The sequence below is a fragment of the Hippopotamus amphibius genome, chromosome 2, assembly GCF_030028045.1.
Source record: "Hippopotamus amphibius kiboko isolate mHipAmp2 chromosome 2, mHipAmp2.hap2, whole genome shotgun sequence".
Classification (NCBI taxonomy): domain Eukaryota; kingdom Metazoa; phylum Chordata; class Mammalia; order Artiodactyla; family Hippopotamidae; genus Hippopotamus; species Hippopotamus amphibius.
This window is the reverse complement of record NC_080187.1, coordinates 117,015,561-117,041,201: the sequence shown is the minus strand read 5'-3', so window position 1 is coordinate 117,041,201 and position 25,641 is coordinate 117,015,561. Positions and strand designations below refer to the sequence as shown.

The following is a 25,641-nucleotide window of genomic DNA, read 5'->3' as shown; positions in this document are numbered from 1 at the left end:
AAGGCAGCAATGGGAGGGAAACATAAAGGCAAACCACCCCGCTGCTCTGGAATAGCTCTGGCTGTTGAACTGACAAAAGGAAATGAAAAATCTGTGTGTTAAACTGACATGTGTGAGAGAACAGTGATCATAGCAATTCTTAACGTATATAGTCCAATCATTTTAAAAATATTAAGCACCAATGTTTATTCATATATTTACTTTGCTCCTTATCAGTCTATGTGAGGGTGAGCATTTCAAAGGAAGAACGTAAGGCTTGCCTGAGATGTACAATCTAGTGAGTGTCAAGGCAGAAACTAGAAGGCCTTCAATATTCTCAGATGGAAACACAACAAAAGTCAACATTGTGCAATGCAGGGATGGATATATACATTCCAAACCAAGCAAGGTGTCTCAAAACATTCTTCTCTTTACTATTTAAACTCATTTGCTTGGGCACCTGCTTTTTGTAGGGTGTCCCCCATGACAGTGCACATCCTACTCAGAAAGTACAGCCTTCTCTACCCAGAAGCCCCAGAAGAACAGCAGCCACACCAGTGTGGGGCACTTGCTCACGGTAAGGTAGGTTTGACTGTACCCATCATATCAGCCTGAATCTATATGTAGATTTTTCTCCACATAGGGCATGAACATCCCTATGGAATTAAAATGAGCCATCTTCCAGCTACTGTGCTCCTGCAGCGGGGATCGGAGGACTCCACCTCTCCTTCTGCCCTCCAGGAGGCCTTCCCACTGCAGCAGGAGTCCCAAGAGATCCAAGGCCGGTTTATCCTGAAACCCAAGCACACAGCCAGGAACCAAGCCAGGAATCAGCAGGGGAAAGGTGAGCCCCTTCCTTTCCTGTAAGTGTCTTCCCTTGGCTCTTGTCTCTCCTGCTGTAAACAAACTCATGACATACAGCCGATTCTCCATGTGGGGTTAAGGGAACCGTATAGGCAGGCCCCAATACCCACAGAATCAAGCTCAGAGAAACACCAAAGGTCTGAAATCAAGATCCAACTCACTTCCAGGAAGGTTTTGGCTTTTGGTTTTTTGGTTTTGTTTTTTTTTTTAATTCCTCCAGGTACACATCTCCCTTCTCTGTATCCCCAGAGCACTGCCTACATATAATTACATCTGTACACATCTGTGTGTCTTATTAGAGTATGAGCTTCTTATGGCCTGGGAACACATGTTCCCCATGTTGTGTCTAGCATCTCATGCCTTCACAGGAGGTGGTTAGATGACTGTATGGCTTAAAAAAGACTTCAAATCTATTCTGGACTTAGGTTGAAGTGGCTCTGGGGGTTCTGGTTAGAATTGAACTCTTAATTCTACCCCCACAGCAGTCTCATTTCCACGTTTGCTTCAGACCCAGGTTGCGATTGGAACTGAACGTTTATGGCTGGGGTTTTTAAAAATCTTCCCTCTTGCAATTTTCTCCCCCTACCATCCCAATATTGTCCCACTGATATTTCTTTCTCTGAATAAAATGTTCTTAATTAATCTGGGAAGTACTGGGGCCAGAATAGAATTCCTACTTAAAGTATTTTTATTGTTATGATTGTTATTCTGTAAGCAAAAAGTTTCAAAAATTATATATTTTTTTAATATTCAAACCCTAATCTGAGCATCAGGAAACACTAAACTACATCTTGCCAAGACTGTGTAAGAAAGATGAGGTTGTAAGGTTAGCTTGTTTACTAGTCTCCATAGTTTTCATGGCTATAGCATATATTTTGATTGGTCACAGAGGCAACATAAACTTTAATGTACATTATGAGAGGACCAACTAAGCCTGAAAGTATCTTTGAGAAAGTATAGGACTCAATGTCTATTTTGCTTTCTGTCTATGCTCATAGAGTAGCTGGATATATAGCTTTATAGCAAGGGATAGAGCACTCTTCTTAGGAGTATTCTTATTAAAGCTGAACAGTGAATGAATACAGTTGTAATACATGAGTACATTTGGATAGCTTTAAAAATAATACAGTCAGGTTAAGAATAGGGAAACCAGGTTGCATAAAACAACTCAACCTATCTAAACATGTATCTTAAATTTCTGTACATGTTAAGGTAGAAAAATCTCCTCCTGGATTTAAGAATGTATTTGCTTTCTTCATTCTCTCCTTTTAAAATGATGGAGGTATACATGCCAGGGCAGGAAGAGCCTAAGGTGGACTGGTGGCATTCGTTCATGACTGCACATCTGCAGGCTGCAAAATCAACTGAAGAATGGGGGTGGGGTCTGCTTTGCAGGGAGGAGACTGATGTCTAGGCTGCCTTAGGCTCCCTGGGGGGGGGGGGGAATTACCTCTGCTAAGGCTGCTATGAGCCATGTCTTGTGTTGAGTAGTACATTACATTATGTAGTTCAATGAAGTGTAGGTAGCATCATTTATGTTAAATTTGAGCAAACCAAAGCTCAAAGAGTTTAAAGTAACTTATCCAACTAGCTGGCAGAACAGGAGCCTTCTGGTTCTCTCATCCAGAACCAGAAGTGTTCCGTCCACATGAGTGGACATGGTGATGCACTCACTATGTCTCAGGAAAGCCAAGTGGATGGGCGTTTAAGGATATTTGGTAAAATGTTGCTCATCTGTTTATTTTCCTACAACTTGGCACCTCTGTTGACTTTTTTAGTTGGTTATTTAAGCAGGTTTTTTAAGTAAATGTTAAACAGGTTACTTAAGCAAATATCCAGAAAATACTCATAGTTAGGCAGTAGAAATTTTGAACTCAGCTTTTCATTGATGATCACTTTTTCTTTAAAAGCCTGTCTTCAGCTTTCCTTTGACAGGGGCCTGGGTAGCTGGGTAGGGTGTTACAGGAAGATGGCCACCTGGCATCTTACCATATAGCCAGCATTTAATGACTACTTCCCAAGGACCCTGACTGCAGAAAGTCATCTATAGAGCTGCCAGAGGGTTGTGGCCACCCAGAAGAGAGGTCCAGAAGCTGGCTGAGAAGTGGGGTCAGGCAGGATGTCTCATGACAGGCAGATCCTTTTGACGGGAGAAAGTTGACCATGGTTGGGTACTCAGCCAAACAGGAAATCTAAGAGTGGGAAGAAACCTACTACAAAAGTAAATGATTACCAAACTCTGCTTGATTTGAATACCAAATCTTTTTGGCTTTTAAAATGAGATCTGACACCTGAATCCACGGATAACACTTAACATCAGGAAATTTGTATAATACAGGTTAAGTGCCTCAGGACACAGTTAAGAGGCAGTAGATAGCACTGTCTGGGGAACACTGTCACTGGGAGAATCAGTCCTGAGTCTAATCAAGCCTCTAAGTTTAAATACTGGGTTGCAGGATACGTTGAAGAAGAACACATGAACACCACAAGGATGCAAGTAGCCAATTTCAGAATGTGGGAAATTCTGTACAACAAATGACTCAGTTTTTCTCTCTTCCGGCCACTGCAATGAATATGCTGTAAAATGTAAACCGTGGAAATCAGGTTAAATAAACTACACTGCTATTCGTAATAATCTCACTTCTTCCTTAGATGCAGGCCAAAAGACAGTCAAGAAGAGTTCTGCCAAAAACTGGGCCTTCTGGCGGAGCTTCAGGACTCGCCGGGACAGCCAGGGCCCAGCCCCACTGCCCACAAAGCCAAAACCGCTCTTCGGAGTTTCTCTGGAGGATGTGTGCGATGATGACAGCCTGCCCACCCCAATCCGAGTAGGTCTCATTTTGGGCTTCTGCAGCCCTCCTGAGGAGGGGAGCTCTGAGAGATCAAGTGTTCTCATCCAAATCCACCCTCAAATGGAGACGTCATTAGACAGCCCCTGGCTCTGACTGAGAAGTTTTGTTAACACTATTTCAAAGAATAGGATCTGATTTAGGTAGCGCAGAGTCATAAGGCAAATACAACAAGGAAAAGATGCTCTTGGCCATTCCACTGGTTTCAGCAAAGACCCACCTGCACCTGGTCAGATCAACTGTAACGGGCTCTGTGCATATGAATCTCTGAAAACCCACCTCATCCTCATAGTCTCATCTCCTTCCTTGAACTCCATACAAGTCTCAAGTCTCCTTCAGCTGAGTCTACTCCACCTTACCACTCAAAACATCTCACAGAGATTTCATTTGTAATTCACATGCTTAAGCATAAAGATATCCTCTGGCAAATACGAATCATTTAATCCTGACAGAATGTGTCAAATGAAAGTCACAGAGTTTGGCCTCTGTTATCTCAAAGTAGTGTATTGAATTGTCAGTGTTAACATCTGTTCACGATCCACTATCCCTCCAAGCACTGTCCTAGATGCAGGGATTCTTACGCTATCTATGAAGAAATTTATCACGCTATTAATAGGTACATGCTAGCTCCTACCCCAGTCCTTGCACCTTTCACAGCAAATTTGGGGCTAACTATGATAATTACCATCCCCACTTCATAAATGAAAAATAAAAAAGCCTCAATAAAGTATGTGCTGTGCCTATAGTCACACAGCAGATGAGTAGCATAACAGAGTTCAGAGTGCTTGGATTACCTGACTTCAACATCTGTTATCTCTCTACCCTGTAAGTACAGGACCTGAAGACACAGCAAAAGGAAATGAAAGACTGATGGGAAGGGAATGTGATCAGAGAAGGAGGAGAAGGGTTTTGAGCCTGTTTTAAGAGAGGGGAGGAAATACCGGAAGTAGAAATGGGGTGTACAGTCACGGAAAAAAGAAAAAGCAAATGGGAAATGAGTATGGAAAAAGATTTCTACACTTAGGAAGGAGCACCTATATTAGGTAATACTGAGAAAGGAACAGTGGAGGAGGAGAGGATGATTCTACTAACGCCTCAAAGCAGAGAAGTTTGACTTAGTGTAAATTTACTAAAAAGGAAAATCTGATTAAGCAAGTGTGTAAAATGTTTCAGTGTATGAATGTAAAATGGATTGTTGGGTAGAAAATATATTTAGAGACACTGAAAAAAAATTTCAAATAGACTCCAGTCCTTGCAGCTCTAGCACTGTACCCTCATACACCTCAGCTCTGTCAAAAAGGGGGCAAGCTTGTGCTCTGAGCTTGTAGATATGAAATGCTGCACAGTTTTCTTTTTTTTTTCTCTATAGGATATACTTTACTTTATCAATCAAAAAGGGCCACTCACAGAAGGCATCTTCAGTAAACCAGGCGGTATAAAATCATGCAGAGCCCTAAAAGAGAAGATAAACTCTGGGGACAAAGTGAACTTGGATGAGGAATCCGTTCTTGTGGCAGCATCCGTCTTCAAGGTAGGGAAATTTCTAGCATTATCCACACAGAGTAACTCTGAAGCTATATGACTGGTCCTGCATCATGACTGCCCAAGAACCCTAACAGGCGTAATATAAAAACACTTCACTCACCTCACCGGTTAGAATGGGGATCATCAGAAAATCTAAAAACAGTAGATGGTGGAGAGGGTGTGGAGAGAAGGGAATGCTCTTGAACTGTTGGTGGGAATGTAAATTGATACAGCCACTATGGAGAACAGTTGGGAGGTTCCTTGCAAAACTAAAAATAGAGTTCCATATAACCCAGAAATCCCACTACTGGGCATATACCCAGAGGGCACCATAATTCAAAAAGACACATGCACTCCAATGTTCACTGCAGCACTATTTTCAATAGCCAGGACATGGAAGCAACCTAAATGTCCATCAACAGATGAATGGATAAAAAAGATGTGGTACAGGGAGTCAAGGAAGGGAGGGAATACGGGTATATGTGTATAAAAACAGATGATTAAACCTGGTGTACCCCCAAAAAAATAATAAAAAAATAAATAAATAAAAAATAAAACAACAATTTGAATATAAAAAAAAAAAAGATGTGGTACATAGATACAATGGAATATTACGCAGCTGTAAAAGGCAACAAAACGGGGACATTTGTAGAGACATGGATGGACCTAGAGACTGTCATACAGAGTGAAATGAGTCAGAAAGAAAAAACAAATATCGTATATTAACATATATATGCGGAATATAGAAAAATGGTACAAATCAACCGGTTTGCAAGGCAAAAATAGAGACACAGATGTAGAGAACAAACATATGGACACCAAGTGGGGAGGTTTGGGGGGGAATGAACTGGGAGATTGGGACTGCCATATATACATTACTAAGAAAAAAATACCAAATTGTACACTCTAAATATATGCAGTTTATTGTATGTTAACTATATCTCAATAAAAGTTCTTAAAAAAAAGAAAACTTCACCAAGTCAGAATTGGAGGAAGCTACTTTGGGTGTTAAAAGCCCCACATGTTACATATACTTTCCTTTTTCATCACACAACACCCTCCCCCATTTACTCCTGAACACTCTATGCAAAAGAATGAAAATAATAAATTTCAAAACACACACTTATACACACAGAGTGTTTACCAAAACAAGCCTCCTGCTTGTAATGACTTCCTTGCCACTAATGAAGGCAAAGTTCATATTAAAGAAAATTCATATTAAGCTTTTGGAAACAGTTACAGAAGTTTACCACAGTAAGTAAACATTTGCCTTACCATAAATCAAAAAATGCTCAGTGAGGCCACTGAAATCGCTGACCATTTCATCTTCCTTCCCCTGTCTCTCAATGCCTTTTACTTTAAAGTTAGTGTAGGGATGACTCCACCCTTTGTTCCTCCTTTTTCCTCCTTGTACCACCTTTGGCATCCTTTGTTAATACTTGTTATGTTTAACCCACCACCTGCGGTTATAGTTACATGGTAACCAGCTCCTACCCACGTGCCTTTTCCTATAAATCTGACTTTTAAAGTGGGTGCAGCAGTCAAAATCAGTTTGGAATTCTGAAAATTCAATAGATTCATACAAAAATAGATTGAGTTTGAAATGATACAGCTGAATTACAAGTGTCTAGTTACATTCTACTTGTTAGTAGCTCTGAACAAAAATATGTTAATGTAGTAAACAGGTTATTAAAAGTATCTTAGGAACTCAGTAACATGTGGTCTTTCCCTGTCCCCTATTACTGTTCGGTCATAATTCGATTATATGATAAAGAGCGACAGTTTAGAAATGACTTAGAGTTGACCGCTACTACACTCGCACCATAATAATACACACTAGGTAGGCAAACAGCAAGCTAAGTGTTGCCCTCTGTAAGGTACACACATGGAATTGACTTGATTTTCTAGCAAGAGTTAGTAGGCTCTTACCTATTTCCGTGTTATAAGCACAGACTAGCAAGAGGGTGGCTACTCATGGGTACGGTTCTTAGACATTCCCAAAGTTTTCTCTTCCTAAAGTTGACGGACCTTGGTGGAGGATCAGACTTTGCAACCTTGACCTTGATGATGCCATGTGTCAAACTAACCAGAGAGTTGGCCTCAATCAGAAATGAATGTATCATGCGTACCGCACCGAGCTTGCCATTAAACTTTCTGTAAACAGAGGTCCAACAGCAAATACCCTTGGCATGTTCTGCATGGGTCATGTTCTGGCTTAATGACACTCAGTCCCACCAGTGGACTCTGCAGCACAGGGTCCAGGAAAGAGAGGAGACACACACTCCAAGTGCATGCAGTTTGGTACACATGAGGCAAAGGCCCTGCTGCACCCTCCCAGACTCCCAGAACCAGCCAAAGCTGGAGTGCTGCTTCTCTCCAAAGACACTGGGGTCACTCCGTAGGAAACAGTGAAGAACTTAAAGACCGTGAGTGGGTATTGTATACCAATAACACAGTGAAGGTTTGAGAAAACTGAGACTTTGTCCATTGTCTTCACTGCTCTATCCCCAGTACTCAGCAGAGTGTCTGGCACAAAGAGTAGCTCAATAAGTATCAGAACAAGTGGACAGTTACTGGATTATAATCATGATAGTTGCCTAGAAGCACTTCCTGGACAAACTACTACTAAGAGAAGTCGGGCTATATATTAAGATCAGTGGAAGCAAGGTGTGCCTTTGAAACTAGCAAGGCAATGCAATAATTTCCCCTCAGTCTTGCACAGAAGATTACAACTTCATAAATTTTAATGGGCCCAATTCTATGATATTAAGACTTGTTCCTCAGCCCTCTAAAGGGACAAATTTTCCAGGCCTCCACTTGGGAAACTTACATTTGCATATCACTAGCCTGATACTCAGAGGCCTGAAGCTGCTATATATCTAAATTTTTAACTTCCTTTTTTTAGGAGGATGTGTTCCATTCAAGGAGGTGTAAGAGGTAACATGTAGTTACCCACTGGGGATTTTGATATATTTCAACACCTGCTGCTTAGAAGTCTGCAGAACAAACTTTTATATAGTTATAAAAAAAAAGGAAGACTGAAACTATTATTAGAGTAGTTTTTTCCCAAGGAGCACACATACCTCAAGTCAGAAAGCCCAGTTCTCTCTTAAGATGCAAGAGCATGTGGGAGTGTGTTTTTTGGTTGTTTTTTTGTTTCAGAACTTCTCTTGCTTGAATTAAGAGCAAGCACTGTGTCTAAAGTAAACAAGCAAAATGGGTATGTGCATTTCTTTTCAAAAAACTAATACGATTTAGGATGAGCTATCACCAGACCTTGTCAGTTTGTGCTACTGTGCTAACATGTACACAAAGAGTAAGTTCCAGGTGATAGAAGGGGCTTTAGCTTCACTCTCTCTACAGCCCAGACTCTACTTTTATGCTTCTAATTTCAGTTGCAGAAAATCCAAGCAATGCTTCTGGATGTGCAAGTCTATGGAGAATCAGAGCCAAGCTCTGTGTGGATCACAGTTTGTGTAGTTGTGAAGGAAATGGGCATTGAACTCAATTTTTCAACTAAATGTTTTCTCTGTAATTTCTCCAACATATTTAACTTAAGATTAATATATATATTTTTATCCATGTAAGGATTTTCTTCGAAATATCCAAGGAAGTATATTTTCGGCCAGTCTCTATGATAAATGGCTTGGTGTTACTGACCAGGGGAACGAGGAGGAGAAAATAGCTGCAGCCCAGAGGTAATGATGCAATAATTACTCAACCCTGTTCACACCTCAAAAATGCAACCAACATACTCTCAGGAAAATATTAGCTTATAGTTTACAGCTTTGTCCACTAAAATAATGACCAATGTCAAAGGGTTCCACTTGATCCTAACCATGGCAGCCAGTATAAAAAATAGACACATGCCTTACTGCTGATATTGAATTCATGTTTTTCTCCTAATCTTATTAATATGGAATCCTTGACCATTTTATACCTTCTAAATACATGAAACTGCTGGAGATGAAATCCACTGGTCTAAAAAGAGATGCTAAAGGACCAATCTGCCAGGGGTATATGATTTTAACTTTGTCAAACACATAACTAACCAGAGGAGTTCTTATCTGGATCAGGAATTAAATTCAATGAAACATTTTTGTATGCATTCACGCCTGCAACTCTGTGAGAGTGGAATGTGTACATAGTATACAAAGAAGTCCTCTATTTTCTGTCTTTGTATTTCCACTTCCTAAGCAAAATGACTTGTTTTATTTAGAAGTGCATTCTTCTGCCTTTAGTCTTTTAGGCCAGCTGCCAAGAGCTAATGTAGTTCTCTTGCAATACCTTTTTGGAGTGTTACGCAACATTGAGCAGAATTCCTCATCCAACCAGATGACAGCTCACAATTTATCAGTGTGTATAGCCCCAAGCATTCTTTGCCCACCTCATTCTGGCAGCTCAGCATTAGAAAACGACTTCAGAAAAAAGGTAATAAGATCTCTCATTTTTATGCCTTATGGGAAGGAGTCCCTGCTTTGAACCTGAAGTTTGTGGTATTAACTCTGATGGACCAGTTTTTTAAGGTGCACATTTTAATTACACTCCCCTGGAGTGGCAGAGTCCTTCTCTGGTGGGATATGGGAAGGTGGGCTATTAAGCGGGAAGCTGAGAGCAGTTGAGTCACTTCTCCTTTTCCATCTAGGAGTCCCAAACAATAGAAAGATGAGAGTAGGATGATATGATAGAAAAGAATCTGGGCTTTGAAGTCTAAGAGCCAAGGTTCAACTCTCAGCCTAATCACTGAAGGATGTGTAAACTTGGGCAAAGTTTCCAAGCCATGGTTTCATCATTACATAGTGATGCCAACACCTTGCGGCTCCGGTCACTGCTGGCACATCCTAGGTGGCTCGGGCAACGTGAGCACCTGTGGCTCCACACACGCTGGCCTCCCGCTGGCTCGTTCAGAAAAATACTTGGCTACTATTTCACCTCCACTACAGGATGAAGAAACTAGTAAAAGATTTCAGAACATCCTAACAGAGCCACAACATGCCTAATAGGATCACAGCTCTTCCCCCAAGCTTACCCAGAGCAAGCATGAGGCAAGGCAATGCAGTTAGACAAGCAGACGTTTTCTCTCCAGCTGCTTCCTTCTTTCACAAAAAACCACTGAAATCTCTGCTTCCCATATTTCAGATATTTCTTAACTGAAGTAAACCACACAAGTTTTTCTGTATTGGATACTTTATAAATTTTAATAAGATGTTATATATAAATTATATCTCAATAAAACTGGAAAAATTTTTAAATACAAATAAATAAAATTTAATAAGAGAATATACACCTTGGCCCCAAACATTCTATGTGGGTTACTTGAAAATTATCCTAGTATTAAAGACGTAACCATCATTACAAAAATGTTCGCTATTTAAACTAGCCCACAAATTATAACTTTAGCCCACTGATTGAAAGAATTTTAAAATCTGTGTCCAAAGTCCTCTTGAAAGTATTGGTTATTTCTTAGAGAAAACTGGTTTATAAATATGTATGTGTGTGTGTGTGTGTATATATATATATATATATATATATATATTTTTTTAATCAAGTCTGAATTTCTCTCAGGATTATTTTGCTTTTTTGTTAGAGCCAAGATTCATATATGAAGTGTGATTTACCACTATGCCATAGGTAAAATAATACCTTGTTTTTTGCCCTTTTGTGTAACAGATTTCTTTTGTACAATTTCTCATTGAAAACTGCCTCAAGATATTTGGAGAAGATATCACTTCCCTCTTTGAAGAGAGCCCAATGAGTTGTGATAGTAGTGATATCACTGATAGCCGTGAGAAGGCTGCAGGTACTGTGAATAATTTAACTGGCCTTGATGAGAAAGACAGCAAGGCTGCCAGGGGTCACGGCAGATCCTTAGACTGTGCTGTCCTGGAGCCTAAAGCACATCCCAAGGGCAACGATTTCCATGTGCTCCCGGTCAGGTGAGGTTTCACACTGTTGTGAGAGCAAAGAAAGGATGAGACAGATCTAACTGCAAGAAGTTGCAAGCACAGCATTAGGAGACATCACGGTATAATACAGCATTTGGTTTTTCAAACAAAACTTTAAATGGGACTGATATATGTATCACATGTGCTCTGGTTGAAACCAGAGTGAGAGGCCCAGAGCACTGCTTGGTTTATTCCCCTCTCTCTCCTTTTTCTGGTCAGTGGTTCCTGACGTACCACAGGTACCCCGTGTCTTTGAAATAGGTTGAAAAGAACCAGCATCACTGAGAGAAAAAGGACTTGACTTCACGTTAAACAGCCTTTCCAGACTATAACCTCATGTGCCTCTACTTACCAGCTGCGTTAACTTCAGCCAGTTATTCTAGCTCAGTTTCAGTTTCTTCGTCTCTAAAATGTGAATAAAAATAATGTCTAAATCTTAGGATTATTGAAAAGATTAAATACAACAATGGATGTAAAATAAATTTGTAAAAAAGCAATTAATGGGGCCAGTAGAAGTTTCCATGAGATCAGAGCTAGTTCTGACTGAGCCTAGCTAATCACAGCTAACTGATAGCAGTCCATTTTATGCGGCAGCATTTAGATTCAGAACCTGAGGACATGTGTCATGAGTTCCTTCATATTTTTCACATTTCTTGGTTTTATGACATTTACCTCACTGCTTTGAGGAAACCGTTAGGAAAAGCCATTTAATCAGGCATTGAGATGAGCCTAGTATCTGAGAAGATGCTTATCCTTAGATAACTGTTTGTTTTTCATTTCATCAGTGACAACAGAACAACCTCTTGAATCCAAGCCAGTGAGAGAGATAGTGATTTACAAAAAGGCACAACTGCAGGATGATGCCAAGACCCCGCCTAGCATGGGTCCACCCAGCGACGTGTCTACAATTTTCTAAGTCCCCGAAGGTTATAATCTCCATAATCACACTTGACCCTTCCTTTTCCTCTCTTTAGCGACCTGTCTACAATTTTCAAAGTCACTGAAGATTAGAATTCCCCATAATCACACCTGACCCTTCCTTTTTGTGTATTTCCTATAATACCTCATTTGAATTTTATTAAAGGCTTTTTCTGCATCTATTGAGATGATCATATGGTTTTTATCTCTCAGTTTGTGAATATGTATCACATTGATTGATTTGCGTATAGTGAAGAATCCTTGCATTCCAGGGTATTCATGGAATACTTGCATTCATGGTATATGATCTTTTTAATGTGCTCTTGGATTCTGTTTGCTCGTATTTTTTTGAGGATTTTTACATCTATATTCATCAGTGATATTGGCCTGAAATTTTCTTTTTTGGGTGACATCTTTTTCTGGTTTTGGTATCAGGGCGATGGTGGCCTCGTAGAATGAGTTTGGGAGTGTTCCTCCTTCTACTATATTCTGGAAGAGTTTGAGAAGCATAGGTGTTAGCTCTTCTCTAAATGTTTGATAGAATTCACCTGTGAAGCCATCTGGCCCTGGACTTTTGTTTCTTGGGAGATTTTTAATCACCATCTCAATTTCAGTGCTTGTCATTGGTCTGTTCATATATTCTATTTCTTCCTGGTTCAGTCTTGCCCCCAAATAGTCAAAGCAATCTTGAGAAGGAAAGATGGAGCCAGAGGAATCAGGCTCCCTGACTTCAAACGGTACTAAAGGCTACAGTGATCAAGACAGTATGGTACTGGCACAAAAATAGAAACATAGATCAATGAACAGAATAGAGAGCCCACAGATAAACCCACGCACATATGAGCACCAAAGGAGGCAAGAATATACAATGGAGAAAAGACAGCCTCTTCAATAAGTGGAGCTGGGAAAATTGGACAGCTACATGTAAAAGAATGAACTTAGAACACTTCCTAACACCATACACAAAAATAAACTCAAAATGGATTAATGACCTAAATGTAAGGCCAGACACTATAAAACTCTTAGAGGAAAACACAGGCAGAACACTCTATGACATAAATCAAAGCAAGATCCTTTTTGATCCACCTCCTAGAATAATGGAAATAAAATAAAAAATAAACAAATCGGACCTAATGAAACTTAGGTACCATTTGCACAGCAAAAGAAACCATAAACAAGACAAGAAGGGATTTCTTAGGTGGCGCAGTGGTTAAGAATCCGCCTGCCAACACAGGGGACACGGGTTCAATCCCTGCCCCAGGAAGATACCACACGCTGCAGAGCAACTAAGGCCATGCGCCAAAAAAACAAAAACTAAAAACAAACACAAGACAAGAAGACAGCGCTCAGAATGGGAGAAAATATTTGCCAACAAAGCAACGGACAAAGGATTAATCTCCAAAATATACCAGCAGCTCATGCAGCTCAATATCAAAAAAAGCAAATAACCCAATCCAAAAATGGGCAGGAAACCTAAATAGATATTTCTCCAAAGAAGACATGCAGATGGCTAACGAACACATGAAAAGATGCTCAACATCACTCATCATCATAGGAATGCAAGTCAAAACCACAATGAGGTATCACCTCACACCGGTCAGAATGGCCATCATCACAAAATCTAAAAACAGCAAATGATGGAGAGGATACAGAGAAAAGGGAACCCTCCTGCACTGTTGGTGGGAATGTAAATTGGTACAGCCACTATGGAGAACAGTATGGAGGTTCCTTAAAAAACTAAAAATAGAACTAGCATATGAGCCAGCAATCCCACTCTTGGGCATATACCCTGAGAAAACCATAATCCAAAAAGAAACATGTACCACAGTGTTCACTGCAGCACTATTTACAATAGTCAGGACATGGAAGCAACCTAAATGCCCACCAACAGATGAATGGATAAAGAAGATGTGGCACACATATACAATGAAATATTACTCAGCCATAAAAATGAATGAAACTGATTTATTTGTAGTGAGGTGGATGGACCTAGAGTCTGTCATACAGAGCAAAGTAAGCCAGAAAGAGAAAAACAAATACTGTATGCTAACTCATATATATGGAATCTAAAAAAATGGTACTGATGAACCCAGTGACAGGGAAAGAATAAAGATGCAGATGTAGAGAACGGATTTGAGGACACGGGGTGGGGGGTGAAGGGGAAGTTGGGACGAAGTGAGAGATTAGCATTGACATATATACACTACCAAATGTAAAATAGATAGCTAGGGGAAAGCTGCTGCATAGCACAGGGAGATCAACTGGATGATGGGTGACAACTTAGAGGGCTGGGATAGGAAGGGTTGGGAAGGAGTCACGGGAGGGAGGGGATATGGGAGCATGTGTGTAAATACAGTTGATTCACTTTGTTGTACAGCAAAAACTGGCACAACAAGGTAAAGCAAGTATATTCCAATAAAGAGCTTAAAAGAAATATCTCTTTGAGAACTCTTTTCATGAAACATGTGCATGATTTTGTTCAGTCTGGATTAAATCCTCAGATCCTGTCCAGAAATAAATGAATTTCCTGGCAGAAGGATATACATGAGGCACCTTAAACCAAGAAAACACTGTAGATCACTGAATGAAAGTTAAGACCTTACAAGGTCGCAGCTCATCCCATCTGAGTTTTCTTTGTCTTGATCCCATGTATGCATATTTGAGAAAATCTTCCCACAAAATATCTCCTCTATCTTCTATTCCTACCATATTATGTTTTTTGTATTTTACTGTACATTTTTATATTAATAAAAGTGGGTTAGACAACCATTTTATTTGCTTATGATTCATATTAACACTGGTGGTGGCTCATCTGGCAGTCTGGGTCTCAACTAAGATCACTTACGCACCCTGCAGTCAGCTGGCAGCTCACCTGGAGCTGACTTACATGTCTGCTGGTTGCTGTTGGCTCTGGGTCGACCCCCATTGTCTTCAACAAGCTAGCCAGTCTTCTTCACATGGTGGAAGAAGAGTTCCCAACAGCACGAGAGGCTTTTCAAGAGTCAGTGTAGGAGAGGACTCCACAAAAGACCACAAAGACAATGAGTTATTCATTATTTACTGAGGGCTATTCCTGTAATCTACCAGACATGAAAATCATAACTCGACAGCATTACTACCACACACCTCCCTTTATTCATCCACTTTCAACCCTCCGTTCTTCAGAACAGCACTTCCCAAGGGGTGTTAGGAAGTGTGGTAGAAAATATCTCTGAAACAATAATTGATTTTTTTTCCTCAGATATTTCTTGCCTCTACCCTTCTCCCTGTCTTAAGCTGTCTTAAGAGACAGCTAGATCATTTCCTCAGGGAACAGAAGTTACAGAAGAATATGAGGGGAAAAGAGCTCTTTGTTGCTTATCAGTTTTGAAAATTTATTTCAAACAAAACAAAACAATTCATGGCACAGAGTAAAGATTTAGGTGGAAACCTCATGGGAAAAGCCCAAAACCATTCGATGTACGGAACATGTGACCCATTTCCTGAACAGAAACCAAGAGGAATCAGGAAGCCCTCACAGAACAACTAAATGACATGTCTAAGAAAGATGGGGTGTTGTACATTCATGCAGAATTTCTTGTACCTCAACATGGAACACATCAGTGAAGTTATTCCCATCAATCTGAGAATGGTATGGAAGGAACAAAGCCACTGGAATTGAATGACACGTCTCAGCAACAGTTGTACAGACCAATTCCCTGGGACCAGATAGGAATTAGGACATCTCAGCAGATGCCCAGCATACACAGATGACACAGAGGATAAGTTACATGTCGTCTCCCCACTCCATAACCTCCTAACTGCTTGGCACTAGAAGACTCCAGCACATGGACACACTCATGGAGAAAACCGATCTTGAATTTCTGCCAATCTGGGAACAAAAGATTAAACTAGAAATCAAATGAGTTATTTAAAAGTATAGAACAGTACATATCTTACATATATCAGTTTGTAGACTGAGATTAGTACCAATACATGTTGAATACTTGATCCACGCATTGTTTTCCCAGAAGGGGTTCCATGATCACATAGGTTTGGGAAATGCTGTATTTTCTTTTCAGAAATCAAAATGCCCATTAACATATTAATGTCTTAGAGAAGACCCACAGTACAGAAAACACAGTATTTTCCACATTTATTTGACCTGGGAGATCCTTTGGGAGGAACCCTATTAATGAATGAATTAATAAATGAATATATTAATAAACTTTGCTCTACATTTATCTTCTTAGGTCATAGAAGATCCTCCACAATGCAACCTGCTCCAGTAATCAGTTTTCTCTTCACTATTTCCCAGTGTAGAACCTTTTCTTTAGCTAGGTCAGACACTCCACTGTTTCCCGAACAAGATACACTCATGTTTCTACGTACAATTATCAACTACCCTTGGTCTCTACATATCCACAGACTAGGTAGCCACTTGGGTTCTACTCTCCTAGAAATTTCACAAAGCTGTCCTTGACCATTCCAGCTCAAATTAATTGTTTTTTTTTAATAATGCACGAGCATTTGATTTCATTAGACATTGGCTCATATGCTGCTTTGCAACATCAGGAATTATGCTGGTATGTTTATACATAGCTCAACAAATCCAAATTCCTGTGGTAAATGGTTATACCTTGTGTTAGTTTTATATTACTTTTAACGCCTGGCTAAATGTGTACTAAAAAAATGTCTGAATTTGTGAGCTTTTCTAAGAATATAGAAATTTTACATAGATTGGTAATGACTGCAAATTTTAAACCTGAAGAGGTAGAACACAGCACAAATGGAATTTCAGTGGGTGGCAGTAAGACATCAGTTTGACTAAAGTGTTTTAGATATAGTCATATCTTCACAGTGTACTATTCACAGGTTCTGGGATATACTAGTTTTATTCATCTTGCAAAAAATGGGATATTGGTGTGATGTGTTTGGGAATAATTACATGCTTGTGTGAAATTTCTTTTAAATAGCAACAATTCCATAATAAAGGGGGCAAAAAACATAGTTGGGCAGTGCAACTGTGAGTTTTTGAGCCAATAAAGATATACAAAAGTCCCTCAAATTTGAAAAGAAGAAATAATAGGAGGTAAAGAAAAGCTGAAAATAACTAATTTGTCAATTGTAACTCATAGAGGAGATTCTTGCCATGTGGAAATGGTCAATAAATGTTTTTCCCCCTCAGGATGCTCAAGTATAATGTATCATTGAGAAAGTCAATTTATTAAATTTTAGAAAATTTAGGAACTGATAAACTATAAAAGGACCCAGTTGTCTGATCCAGAATGTACAAAAGGCAATTAAGACTTTCTGATATTGGTCTTTACCAGCTGGTAAGATCTGTATAATCATCAATCAACCTGCATTTAATGATGTAATTAAGATGAAACATTTTCAAAAGTACAGCAAAGATACTGAGGATGAAAATCTTATTTTATTTCAGAAACAAAGCTATTCATAGGCTACCTTTATGAGAAAACTAATCCTCTTTATGGTAATTAATTACTATGATATATTGAATGGAAAAATATATATAATATGTATAATACATATATTCAACTTTTATTCCACAAAAGCAACATGTAAGAATTGGGGGGATGGGGTATATGTTTGTACAAAAAGCCATCTTTTTTCAGAAAGGATTGGGCAATGCCTTTCATATTTCTCCATCATTCCTCCCATGCTAGCCAAATGAGCCAGTAGGTACTCTAAAGATCTGTAGTGAATGGTGACTGTATTTTCCACTTTTATGCTTTACATGTCCACAGCATAACTGGTGCTAGGAAGACACTGATTTCTTTTTGGCCTTGGGTCTAAATGTCAGTATTCATTTGGTTGGCTAAGTCTTTCCAAAGAATGAAATCATTCCTTTGTCATGTAAAAGAAACTACTAGAAAACAAAATTCTCAAAGGAGTAGTTATAGTTTCCTAAAATGGGAAAAGAGAAACTACTTTGTGACAGTGGGAGTTTTTCCGAAATGCAGAGGTATAAAACGAGTTGGAAAAGTAAAATAAAACAAAACGATACTGACTTCAGGATAACGGATACCTCTGTGGATGAAAGGAAGAGAATGGGATATAGGAAAGGTGAAAAAGAGACTTCAAGCATATGTATATTATTTTATTGCTTAAAAGGTTTTTAAATGCTAACATTTTGCCGTATGCTTCCATTTTTTTAAGAAATAGAATGTTAATAGGTAATTTTGTTACATAAATACCCGCAACACACTAATGCACACGCGCACACACACACACACACATATATACATTTTTATATATAACATAAAACTTTATCCAATGAATAAATAAAACAGAAATTTTTATCATTCAGCAACTTTATTCTTTTCCTTAACATATGTTTTTGTGATTTCTGTATACTGATACATGCAGGCCCGATTCACTCAGTCTAGTTGCTGTAAAGTAGTATTCCATGATAAGAATCACGCATTAATCTACGTACGTATTGGACTGGCCAAAAACTTCATTCGGGTTTTCCCATGAGATGTTACTTTTGGGCCAACCCAATATATCTATCTTGCTCATACTTTCTAGAGACTTGACTAGTTTACTAGCTTTCAAAGGAATAGATTTTTAAAATTATCTCCATTAATGTTTTTCCTAGATTAATGTGTTGTTTTTATACTTTCATTGCTTCAACCTTCTTACTCTTCTTTTGATTTCTTCATCTAGCTTCTTAGATTAAATGGTAGCTCATTTACTTATAATAAATACATTTAAGACTATTCATAACTTCTAGGTACTGCTTTAGCTACATCTCATAAATTTTTTATTTTTATTTTTTTAGTAATTTAGTTTTTTTAATCATCATTCAGTTAATACATTTTATAATTTCTTTGTGAATTATTTTTTAATCCATTCATTGTTTAGGCTTTTTATTTTTTCAGGGTTTCCATTACTATTTATAATACTTCATTTCTAATTTAATTACATAGTGATCAGATGATATGTGAATCACTGTGATTCTTTATGACTGAAAGTATATAGTAAATTTTATACATTTAAAATGTTGAATGCATTCTCTGTTGGGTTCTCTTTTGGATACAGAGACATATACGTTCAAAATCATGCTATATGTGTTATTCAAATCCTTTGTTATATATTCTCCAAATAAGTAGTTTCTAAGAGAGGTGTTAAATTCTGCCGTTATGATAATGAGTTTGTCAACTTTATTTTGTAATTCTGAGTTTCTGTAGGTTTTTTGTGTGTGTGTGTGTTTTACAGCTTGTCTGCGTTAAGTATACATAAATTTATAATTTTTATACTCTTTTCATACATATTCTTTATTCATGTTAATGCTTTTGCTTCATCTTGTATTTTGAGCGATACTGTTATACCAGCTCTTTTTTGGTCCATATAGCCTGGCATATCTCTTTTCCTTTTTTTCTTTTTCAATGTTCTGTTTTAGGGTAGTAGGTATGCATGGGTGTGGCAATGTGTGTATGTGTGTGTCAGTGTCTCCTATAAAGAGCATGTAACTGATCTTTTTATATGCAAGCTAATAATTTGATTTTTAATTTAATCAGAATCATGTACTCCATTTACATTTACTGTCACTATAATGTATTTGGAGTTACACTCACCATTTTATTCCATGGTTTACGTTCATCAGCAATTTCTCACGGCTTCATTTCTCCTCCTTTCCTAACTTTTCTTGGATTGGTAAACTGTAGACTAGTGTTTTCCCTATTGATTTTTATTTATACACATTAAAATTTCTCAGGCATTATCTCTTTGAATTTGCTGCTATAATATTCCTCTATTTTGCTAGAATCCCATTAAAATTTTACGAAACAAGGATTCTTGAAGAACACCATATCTCAACAACTTTTTCAATTTTTTTCTTTATGCTGCATCCTGGGTATAATTCTTAGTTCTCTCTTCCAGTTTATTAAGTCTTTACCTTTGTTCATTCCAGAGTTTATGCTTTCAGTTTTATGACTTTTTTAATGCTGATATAGTTTCTGGGGTTACTAATTGGATCTTTTTCCTATTCACATATATGATTTTATCTTTTTAAACAGAGGTCATTCCTTCCTTTTCCTCTCTGATCCTGGTACCAAGAAGTAGGATGCTTCTGTAGTAAATAACTAAAAATGTGGAAGGGGCTTTGCAACTGGGTAGTGAGTAGAGGCTAGAGTTTTTGAGATGCATATTAGGAAAAGCCTGAATTGCTGTGAAAGCAGTATTGCCTTCTGAACCTCACCAGAAAGATCTTTAACATCCATATTTCTACTAACATTCTGTTCATGATTATTTATGTATTCTCAAACTCTCCTCTTTTCTTTCTGAACCCTTGCTAGAATCTAGAGACAGTCTGTATCTTCTTCAAGAATACATAAATAATCATGAACAGAATGTTAGTAGAAACATAGATGGTAAAGGTCATTCTGGTGACGTCTCAGATGGAAATGAACATGTTACTGGAAACTGTAAGAAAAAAATAACCATGTTATAAAGGGCAAAAAATTTGGCTGATCTGGTCTTCTAGTGTTTTGTGGAAGACAGAACTTGCAAGCAGTAAAAATGAGTATTTAGTTCAGTGGCAGGATTTCCACTACTCTGTCTTCCAGATCACTGATCCATTCCTCTGTATCATTTAGTCTACTGTTGATTTCTTCTAGTGTATTTTTCATTTCAGTTATTGTATTCTTCCTCTCTGGCTGGTTGTTCTTTATATTTTCTCTTTGTTAAAAACTTCTAACTTCTCACTCTGTGCATTCATTCATACTGTGGAAAACAGTATGGAAGTTTCTCAAAACCTCCAAAAACAGAACTACCACATGACCCAACAATTTCATTTCTGAGTATATATCTGAAAAGACCAAAAACTAATTTGAAAAGATACATGCACCCCAATGTCCATAGCAGCATTAATCACAATTGTCAAGACATGCAAGCACCTTAAGTGTCCATCAACAGATGAACGGAATGTACATATATACAATGGAATACTACTCAGCCGTAAAAAAGAATGAAATTTTGCCATTTGCAGCAACATGGATGGACTTGGGGGGCATTATGCTAAGTGAAATAAGTCAACAAAGACAAATACTACATGGTATCACTTACATGTGGAATCTAAAAAAATACAACAGATTGGGGAATAAAACAAAAAAGAAACTCACAGATACAGAGAACAAACTAGTGGTTACAAGTAGGGACAGGACATGAGGGAATTAATAGGTACAAGCTATTAGGTATAAAATAAGCTACAAGAATATATTGTACAACACGGGAAATATGGTAAATATTTTATAATTATAAATGGAATATAATCTTTACAAATTGTGAATCACTAATTCACATACCTGTAACTTCTATAATATTATATAGCAACTATGCTTCAATTAAAAAATAAAATTTAGGGACTTCCCTGGTGCTGCAGTGGTTAAGAATCCACCTGCCAATGCAGGGGACATGGGTTTGAGCCCTGGGACAGGAAGATCTCACATGCTGTGGAGCAACTAAGCCCATGCACCACAACTACTGAGCCCATGTGCTGCAGCTACTGAAGCCTGCATGCCTAGAGCCCATACTCTGCAACAAGAGAAGCCACCGCACTGAGGAGCCCCAGCACCACAATGAAGAGTAGCCCCTGCTTGCTACAAGTAGAGAAAGTCCTTTCACAGCAACAAAGATCCAACACAAAAATAAAACATAAATTAAAAATAATTTCTTTAAATAAAATAAAATCTAAAAAAATGGGTATTTAGCTGAGGAGTTTGCTCAGCAAAGACGTTAAAGGAACAGTGTGGTTCCTCCTGACTGCTTACAGTAAAATGCAAGAAGCGGGAGATGAACTAAAGAAAGAATTGTTAAGCAAAAAGGAACCATAACTTGAAGACTTAAAAAATTCTCAGTCTACCCATTTTATAAAAAATGAGAAAGCTTGTACTGAAGAAAACACTGAGGATATGGCTAAACAACCATTTGAAAGGAAGATTAGCAGGGATTAGAATCACAAATTTATTCAGCTACCTCAGCAAAAACAAGGGATAGAGATGGGACTCTAGTAGCAGAAACACTGCCAGTTAAGGAGACTGAGACAGGATGAAATGAAAGAAGGCTGTCAACCTTAGATTCTACAAGACAGGACCGCAGAGCTATTTGGGTGCAAATGTACACTATTCTTTAAGAAAAGGGAAGCATTACTCCAAAGGCCATTCAGAGATCATTGGCGCTGCCTCTTCAGCTTCGAAGGGTAGGGCCATCACCTTGGTTTCAACAGGCCAGCCAACCTCCAACTGAAGGCTTGGAGATGAGACCCCCACCCAGCAGAGAGCCACAGGACTGCCACCCCAGTGGGTCCAGAAGGTGGGGCATGGAGCCAAAGAGGATTATTCCCAAGCCTTAAAATCTAGTGGAATTTGCCTACTAGGTTTTGGACTTGCCCGGGACCTGTCACCCCATCCTTCTTTCCCATTTCTTTCTTCTGGAGTGGGGAATGTCTATGCCTGTCCCACCACTGTAGTTCACAAGCACATAAACTGTCTGGTATCACAGGTTCACAGCTGGAGAGGAATTTTTGTTTCAGGACAAACTGTACCTTGAGTCTCATCCATATCTCATTTAGATGATATTTAGATTAGACTGTGAACTTTAGACTTAAGAGTTGATGCTAGAATGAGTTAAGGCTTTGGGGGTTGTTGGGACAGAATGAACGTATTTTGCACATGATAAAGACATGAATTTGGAGTGGCTAGAGGCATATTTGAACTGAATGGTGTCCCCTCCCCAATTTTATATGTTGAAACCCTAATCCCCTATGTGACTGTATTAGAGATGGAGCCTTTAAGAAGATGATTAAGGTTAAATGAAGTCAGAAGGGTGGTAATCTGATACACTGGAACTGGTGTCCCTATGAAAGAGGAGACATCAGATTCCACACCCCCTCCCTCTCGACATATGAGGACAAAGTGAGAAGGTAGCCCTCTGCAAGCTAGGAAGAGAGCCCTCACCAGAAGCAGACCCTGCGAGCACCTTGATCTTGGACTTCCCAGCCTCCAGAACTGTGAGAAAATAAATTTCTGTTGTTTAAGCCACCCAGTCTTTGGTATTACATTATGGCAGCCTGAGCAGACTAAGACAGCATTTTAAACAGACAAAGTCATTTTAAGACTGCTCATTTTTTTCATTTTTATCTGGAATGAATTCATCTTCTGAATGGTTAGTTTTTTACTGTCTTCATAGCTCCTATATTTTTAGTTTGATGGCTCCCCTTGAATAAACATTTTTAAAGCTCTTTTCCTGCCCTTGTCATTCTCATTTCATGTTCTTCAGCTGCCCCCTATCTAGCCCCCTGAAGCTACCAGCCTAAAGAAAGACTTTTATATCAGTAGCACAGAGCTTCATCAGCACGAATATTGGGAATATCGGAGTCAGTCCCAGTGCTTCAAGGCTAGGTCTATTTCATGCCTTATAAATGGTTCCCTAGGCAGTTTTTCAGTGTTTTGGGCCTACTTCATGTATAACAACTTGGGATTTTCTGGTCTCTAGTTAGTAGATCAGAGCTATAGACTAGGTGGTCACAACTCCTGGACTGCACACGTGCATCATTATATGACTGTATTAATCACGTCTTTCTTTTTTGCATTCTGATGCTTTGACATCTGACACCTTGCTAGCTTGAAAGAACTGCCCCTCCCAGTGTTAGCCAATTCTTAGGAAACCAAAAACAAAAACCAAAAAAAAACCTCTCCCTTGCATGCACCTTTCAAATGTAAACCAAACAATCCAGAGCCCACATCCCCAATGACTTCCTTTATTGGGCTCTTACACTCCAGACCGATATCCCCTTGTCCCAATTCCTCCAAAGGCTAGGTACAGTAAGTCCCCTACATACAAACCTTCAAGTGCGAACTTTCAAAGATGCAAACATGCGTTCACACGTCCAATCACGTACGTTAGTTCACGTGTCTGGCGTACATTTTCAGGTGCGGGCATCCTCTACAAGTGGTTGTACTTTTGTGTACCTTACCATACAGTACTATATAGAGTACAGTAGTACAGTATCTTTATTTCAAGCCCAGGATGTCCAGAAGCAAGTGTAAAAGCGATGGTGATGTAGCTGGTACTGCTAAGAAGCGCCGATACATAACGATGGAAACAAAAGTGAAAAAAATTGAGTGGAGTGAGATGAAAAGATGGTAGACGTCGCTCATTTTTATAACATGAATCGTTCGACTAGTGGCACAATTCCAAAGAACAAAGACAAGATCATGGAACATGTGAAGTCTGCTGTGCCGATGATGTCGGCAATAATACCAAAGAAGTGTGGAAAAGTGATGGAGGAGATGGAGACACTTCTCACTGTGTGGATGCAGGTTCAGCATCAGCATCGAGTCCAGCTCAGCTTAATGCTGTTTCAAGAGAAAGCTAAAAGGTTTTATGAAGACTCGAAGAAGAAACACAGCGAAGAATCAGAGGGCGCATCTTTTGATGCCAGCCATGGCTGGTTTCATTGGTTCAAGCCTACAGCCAAACTTCCCAATGTAAAAGTAGGTGGTGAGGCAGCAAGTGCAGATACTGTAGTTGCCCAAGAATTTCCTGAAATGCTTTGAGAAATTATTGATGAAGGCACATATTTACCTGAGTAGGTTTTTGATGTGGATGAGAAACGTCTGTCCTGGAAGAGAATCCAGACCACAGTTACATCAGTAAGGAGGAAAAGCTGATGCCGGGCTATACAGCAGCAAAGGATAGGCTAACTGTTTGGTGGCAATGCTTCCAGCGATATATGAAGCTGAAGCCTCTCTTAGTTCATCATTCAGACAATCCAAGAGCCCTTACAAACACAGCCAAGGGCTCTCTCCCTGTTGTGTGGAAGAGTAACCCCAAAGCCTGGGTTACACAGGCCATTTTCCAGGACTGGTTTTTCTACCACTTCATCCCAGAGATAGAGAAATATTGCTTGGAGAAGGACGTCCCATTCAACATTCTTCTGCTGTTCAACAATCTCCGGGCCACCTCCCCCTGCCCCCCAATTCATGGACAACTTTCATCCCAGTGTCAAAGTACCGCATCTGCCACCGAATGCTACATCACTCATCTAGCCTATGGACCAGGGAGCTATAGCGACTTTCAATAAATATTATTGATGTCACACTTTTCGTCAGGCAGTAAAGGCAAGTGATGAATCGGGAACAAACCTGTGATAATTTTGGAAGGACTATAACATCTACAAGGCCATAAAAACACTGACTTTGCTTGGCGTGAGGTTACGGCTGTTGCCATGAATGGGGTTTGGAAGAACCTTTGCCTGCAGTTTGTTCACTATTTTCCTGGATTTGAGAAGGTGGATGAGGAGTCCAAAGAGGTCTTCAGCAACTTAATGACCCTCAGTGAGAAGCTGGAGCTAGATCTGCAGGAGGACAATGTCACTGAACTCCTTGCTGTGCAACAGGAAGAGCTTACTAATGAAGACCTGATGGAATGGGAGGCCCAGAGAAAGGACGAAGAGAGAAAAGAGGAAGAGGTAACTGAAGAATTGAAGAGATTCACGACACAGGAAATGGCAAGGGGGTTTTCTTTATTTGAGGAGGGACTGCTAGTTTTGGAGG

The 25,641-nt window shown here is 39.2% G+C and overlaps 1 protein-coding gene across 1 annotated transcript in view; it reads left to right on the top strand.

Moving 5' to 3' along the window:
- The window catches only part of LOC130844447 (rho GTPase-activating protein 20-like), a 29,343-nt gene extending 17,093 nt beyond the window's left edge, over positions 1–12,250 (top strand). Inside the window, exons 8-14 of the mRNA XM_057720692.1 lie at positions 623–823; positions 3,496–3,671; positions 5,062–5,223; positions 8,805–8,914; positions 9,458–9,647; positions 10,887–11,016; positions 11,947–12,250. Of these exons, the coding sequence (XP_057576675.1) occupies positions 623–823; positions 3,496–3,671; positions 5,062–5,223; positions 8,805–8,914; positions 9,458–9,647; positions 10,887–11,016; positions 11,947–12,077 (1,100 nt within the window). The 3' untranslated portion in view covers positions 12,078–12,250. The remainder of the gene's footprint in view (positions 1–622; positions 824–3,495; positions 3,672–5,061; positions 5,224–8,804; positions 8,915–9,457; positions 9,648–10,886; positions 11,017–11,946) is intronic.
- The last annotated feature ends 13,391 nt before the right edge of the window (positions 12,251–25,641 follow it).